Here is a 5,995-nt window from a genome sequence, read left to right on the forward strand (position 1 = left end):
TTGGTTTTAAAATAAAGTTTAGGGTTCACATGGAATAGGTGGCGAAGGTAAGAATGAAGTCCTAGCCAGAGGTGGTGGGGAGGGAGAAAGCAAGAAAGCACACAAAATAAAGTCAAAGTATTTCTTTTGGTTGTATGCATTATCATGTCTTAAATCAAAACACTAACCTCAGCTTCTTTTCCAGGGCTGCATTCTAGTCTGGTGTGTTGGGAATATGGCAATATTTACATAAAAGTAACAATCTTGTTTTATAATTCCATTGGGATATTTTAAACAAAACAGATAAAAGAACTCCACATTCAAATTTTACCTCTCTAGAATACAAGGACTGCATTTGAGTCATTGTAAAACCTCAAACATGATCAGAAGAATTTGGGAACTTTTACATATTAAAAATAAAAAAAAGTGTTGGCAGCTTCACTGAAGTCCTATTTAATACTGAAAATTCCAGTGTTTACCAATGAGTGTCAATAGAAAAAAAAGAGGAAAGCAGCATTTGTTTAATTCATTTAACAATATTAAAATACACAGCGAGGCAGATGACAACAGGGATTTTTATTGATAAATCAAGAGACAGAACATGAGTTACATTTGTAAATGGGATTCGCTGCACTGCAATCTCAATTTAAAGTGTACATTGTGATAGAATATAACCAAGAGGAGAGTTGAAATGCAATCACACTTAAAAAAAAAAGCCAAATTATCCACTGACCTAAAACCAGTTAAGGTCAATTGCAAAGGCTTGGCATTATGATGTGGAATACACTACAACACAAGATGAAACATTGGGTAGAAGAAAAAAGTTCTTAAAAAAACAATAGAATATAGGATTTAAAATAAATATGGAATGCAAAGATCATTAAAACGGTGATTAAACATTAATGGTCATGACTTATGCAACAGTGTGTAACTGATAATTAACAAATTGAAGGACCACACCCCCTCAAATTGGTTAACCTGCAGTTACAATTCACCATGTTTAATGCAATGTTTTATACTTTAATCTGGAATCCCTGTACAGCAGCACCATATTGTGATGTCAAAATCATGTTAATATTCTTCCCCTTCCTCCTCTCCTTCCCCTTCAACAGAGTCAACACCAACTTCCTCATAATCCTTCTCTAAGGCAGCCATATCCTCACGGGCTTCCGAGAACTCTCCTTCCTCCATACCCTCACCAACATACCAGTGAACAAAGGCACGCTTGGCGTACATCAGGTCAAACTTGTGGTCCAGGCGAGCCCAAGCTTCAGCAATGGCTGTGGTGTTGCTCAACATACATACAGCCCGCTGAACCTTGGCCAAGTCACCTCCAGGAACCACAGTAGGAGGCTGGTAGTTAATACCAACCTTAAAACCAGTGGGACACCAATCCACAAACTGGATGGTACGTTTAGTTTTAATAGTAGCAATAGCTGCATTGACATCTTTTGGCACTACATCACCACGGTAAAGGAGGCAGCAGGCCATGTACTTGCCATGGCGAGGGTCACATTTGACCATCTGGTTGGCTGGCTCAAAACATGCATTGGTTATCTCAGACACTGAAAGCTGCTCATGGTATGCCTTTTCAGCAGAGATAACTGGTGCATAAGTGGCCAAGGGGAAATGGATACGCGGATATGGCACCAAGTTGGTCTGGAACTCGGTCAGATCAACATTCAGGGCACCATCAAAGCGAAGGGAGGCAGTGATAGAGGACACTATCTGGCCTATTAATCGGTTCAGGTTGGTGTAGGTTGGCCGGTCAATATCTAAGTTTCTTCGGCAGATGTCATAGATGGCTTCGTTGTCAACCATGAAAGCACAATCGGAGTGCTCCAGGGTAGTGTGGGTGGTCAGGATGGAATTGTAAGGCTCTACCACTGCAGTGGACACCTGGGGAGCTGGGTAGATGGAGAATTCAAGCTTGGATTTCTTGCCATAGTCAACGGAGAGACGTTCCATCAGAAGAGATGTAAACCCAGAGCCAGTGCCACCACCAAAGCTGTGGAAGACCAGGAAACCTTGCAGACCTGTGCACTGGTCAGCCTGCAGAAAACAAATGCAAATTTCTGTTACCTGGTATTTAAAATGACCAGTTGCAACATCTACATTCCACATTGGGATCTCTGTCTCAGACAGAGACCAAACTCACCAGTTTACGGACTCTGTCTAGAACCAAGTCAATGATCTCCTTGCCAATTGTGTAGTGACCACGGGCATAGTTATTGGCCGCATCTTCCTTCCCAGTGATCAGCTGCTCAGGGTGGAACAGCTGGCGGTATGTACCGGTACGAACCTCATCTAGGATGGAGACAAAATTCAGCAGTTTATTAACACATGTAATCATGGATGAAATCAGGCAACACTAGAGAAGAAGTCTGAAGGCAACATCACCTAATGCTATCACCTACCTATTACAGTTGGCTCCAAGTCCACAAACACAGCTCGTGGAACATGTTTGCCTGCTCCAGTCTCACTGAAGAACGTGTTGAAGGAATCATCTCCACCTCCAATGGTCTTGTCACTGGGCATCTGCCCATCAGGCTGGATGCCGTGTTCCAAGCAGTAGAGCTCCCAACAGGCATTTCCAATCTGGACTCCAGCCTGGCCAACATGGATACTGATGCACTCACGCTGCAAACAAACAAAGTTGTGATCAACTACTTTGACATCTCATCTGAAAACTTATTCCATCCAAGTTTATTCCTACATTCGTGCTTATCCCAAACTTTAGGAGAAGTCAACTGCTCTCCGATGTGCAGGCAAACACATGCGCTCTCCAAATACATCTGATTGCCTCAGACCTCTTACTGAAAAAAGTAGTGACAGTCATGAATCATGTAGAGGGGCAACTACATAGCAATTTGGGGTAGCTGTAAGATGTATGTTGTTTGTGAAGTAACTGTACATGACTGGATTCACTGTAGGCCACTGTATTGGAAAGTGATTGGAGGCAGTATTATTACCATTGTAGTCATGTGTAAGGGTTTAATGGCAATTCCAACACAATTAGTACATCTGGTCAATCTCTGTGCATGTGGTGAAGGGTATCATACATCTGACAGGAGTGCAACTCATGCTTGAGGGGCATGAAAAAGGCAGGCAGGCAAGCAACTCAAGAGAAGTCAAGCAAGGACAAAAATAGGGCTGAATTTAGTAATTCAGGTTTGCAGGTGATATGCAAACCAAACATCACCCAGCTTTTCAGCAAGTTGTATATACTCACTCAATCATCAAAATTGCATCAAGTGTTTACATCAGTATTAGTGGTGATAAAATTAGATTACTTTCCAAATACATTGTATTTTACCATCTTAACATACATTTTGCTCTAGAACATTTTAAATGCATTAATTTCTTTCAGCAATGGTTGACATTTCACAAAACAATTCAATATTATTTTAAAATCCAGTGACTCTGCCTGATATATTAAAGGGGATAATTGATTAACATTTTCCAAAAAAATTAGAGCACAATTCATGTTTTTACAACACATGGCGAGGTGCTAGTTGAAAAAGCTTTCAGTCCCATCTGTGAAGTGTAGTTAGAATGGGATTGCTGTATAAATCAAAAGGCTGTTTTAAAAGACAACAGCATGTATTAAAGGAGAATCAGAATCCCTACAAGAGAGGGGCCATTTAGGCCATCGAGTCTGCACCGACTCTCCGAAAATCATCCCATTCAGATCCTTCCCCCTCTGTCGCCATGGGAAATGCAGGGCTGGTCTACCTAGCCTACACATCCCTTAACATTATAGGCTATTTAGCATGGCTATTCCACCTAACCGGCACATTTTTGGACCGAGGAGGAAACCGGCGGAAACCCAGACAACCGGGGAAATTGTGAACTTCACGGGCAGTCGCCAGAGGCTGGAATCGAAACTAGGTCTGGTCTGGAAAAAAGCACATTCGTGCAATTCTTGTTTAAGCACTGCAATATTCATAAGCTAGTCAGTCACTGGTTCGGATGCTGAATTTGGGTGGGGTTAAACTGCATTGCAGATCGTCTCCAACTACCGCCAACTCTCTCCCCCCAACCAGACGCTAAACAGACAGATTGCAATCTCTTCTCGCCCGTCGCCATTTTTAAAAATTTTAATTCAGGAATTTATACTGACTCCATTGTCTGTATTTTGAATCTTAACGCCACAGATTTTGCAAAGCTGTCCATTTCACGGTGACCTCGTGTTGAGGTTGGCTTTGTGTCCCACGCATTACCATCCACTGACGTATGCTGTTACTGTAGCCAGGCAAGAGGCTGGAAGAACACAGCAAGACAGGCAGCACCAGGAGGTAAAAAGTCGACGTTTCGGGTGCAGCCCTTCATGCCCCTTTCGTCCTTTCATCAGGGAATGGCTATGAAAGCCTTCCACTTACAGCTATGGTCGACAAGCCATTGAATAGGAAAGTGTGGAAACGTCAGTGTCCCGACAAAACAAAGCAATTTGAAGGAGGGGACTTGTCAAATTCAGCTCACGCCCTCTGCACATTGCTTACAGTCGCTGCCCATTATGTTCCAACATTAATTTCACGTTTCAACTTACTTTTCCCACCTATTGTCTTCGGTATGCAGCGATTAGTTGCGAAAGGTTCATAAAACGTTCTTAATAAATTGTTAATTCGGGTGATTCTTCCCTAGAAAGGGTTACTTGCAAGAAGTCAATTGAAAAGTGGTTTTATAATATGCCTTTAAGGTTTTAGATATGAAATTGATCGTATTGACGGAAGATTTCACGTGAATAGCGTACATATATACTCTTCGATAGTAATACATATTCCCCATTGTATCTAAAATTATTCAGACAACGTAAGTTTTTTTTTGCGTTATATTTGCAACACAGACAGATCATTTGGCTCGGTGTTTATGCTCCACACAAGCCACCTCCCTCCCTAGCAGGATTTCTTCTGTTCCTTTCTCGCCTCGTACGTATTTAGCTATCCCGTGATATTTATTTATGTTCAAGAGATAATTGCGTAGTGGAATTCATAAATTAAGTCAAACAAGTGTACTTAAAAAAAACTAAGATGCTTAAAAACGAAGACACAAGTCTTACAATAAAAAAACTTCAATGTGTAGCTTGCTGGGGAGAAAGAAAACTCTTTTTGTATTAAACAGCATCTTACCATGATGCCTGGTCCTTGGTAGTAGACAAAACAAATGGAATAAAGAGAAGGCTTGAGCGACTTCTTCCTACAGCGCGACTTTTACGGGTCGTCGTAAGAAAAAACCTACAATTCAGATGGGAGAGACATGTTCTTATAGTTGGGCCAGACTGTGGAGCCTGGGCAGTGGTGCCATTCTCATTGGAGGAGGTCAGTTTGAGTGACGAGGAACCATCACAATGCCGACGCTCTGATAGGAGGAGAAATGCGCCGTTAACTGCTTCGGGCGTTCTGATTGGACAGACACTCCTGGCCAAACTAATCGACTTGACCACGGGTGGTTTGGAACAAAGGCTGACATTTGATAAAACAGCGTAGAACAGGCAGACGAAATAATAAGATTCCGGTTTTTGGAGCAGAAAACACCTCAGCAATTATTCAAACCACTTCTTCTGAAATAACAAAATGGCCTTACCTTATAAAGAAAAATTCAATGGAAATATTCTTTCACTGATAACATCATACTGGAGTACATTGTTCATTTGATGAAGGAAATTATTAAATATCTTATAAATACCAATTTACAAATAAACAATTAGCTGACTATTCTGTTTAAAAGGTTTCTCATAATTAACGAAGCCACATTTTCATCTATTTCACAAAAGGAATTTTCCGCTCCCAATGAATTCTTTTACACAACATAACCCACGTTCAATCACAGCCGAATTACACGACCAGATCCTGAATGTAAAAAGTGGTATTTTATTTACCGGTAACATTAATATAATAATTTGTGAGGTTTGCTGCATTGGCTCTTTGTAACGGTGTGAGACTGAATTGCTGTTTCTCTCAATGTAACAGAAAATATTCTACATGTTGCAATTCGTCCAGCGCGCTCTTATGTTAAC

At 41.2% G+C, this 5,995-nt stretch overlaps 1 protein-coding gene across 1 annotated transcript; it reads right to left on the bottom strand.

The window, feature by feature from the left end:
* Positions 1 to 579: 579 nt before the first annotated feature.
* On the bottom strand, positions 580 to 5,260 carry LOC132805859 (tubulin alpha-1A chain). The gene is made up of 4 exons (XM_060821176.1): positions 5,109 to 5,260; positions 2,397 to 2,619; positions 2,138 to 2,286; positions 580 to 2,031 (listed from the first exon to the last, which is right to left on the bottom strand). Exons 1-4 carry the CDS (start codon positions 5,109 to 5,111, stop codon positions 1,051 to 1,053), a joined length of 1,356 nt encoding a protein of 451 aa, XP_060677159.1. The 5' UTR covers positions 5,112 to 5,260; the 3' UTR covers positions 580 to 1,050.
* Between the last annotated feature and the right edge of the window lie 735 nt (positions 5,261 to 5,995).

The sequence above is a fragment of the Hemiscyllium ocellatum genome, chromosome X (genome assembly GCF_020745735.1).
Source record: "Hemiscyllium ocellatum isolate sHemOce1 chromosome X, sHemOce1.pat.X.cur, whole genome shotgun sequence".
Taxonomy (NCBI): domain Eukaryota; kingdom Metazoa; phylum Chordata; class Chondrichthyes; order Orectolobiformes; family Hemiscylliidae; genus Hemiscyllium; species Hemiscyllium ocellatum.

Bases quoted from the DNA above. Each gene is read 5' to 3' on its own strand.
- LOC132805859 (XM_060821176.1), bottom strand. The intron at 2,287-2,396 runs GTAGGTGATAGC...TCTCCATCCTAG, and splicing joins CTTGGAGCCAACTGTAATAG to ATGAGGTTCGTACCGGTACA. The intron at 2,032-2,137 runs GTGAGTTTGGTC...TGTTTTCTGCAG, and splicing joins TAGACAGAGTCCGTAAACTG to GCTGACCAGTGCACAGGTCT.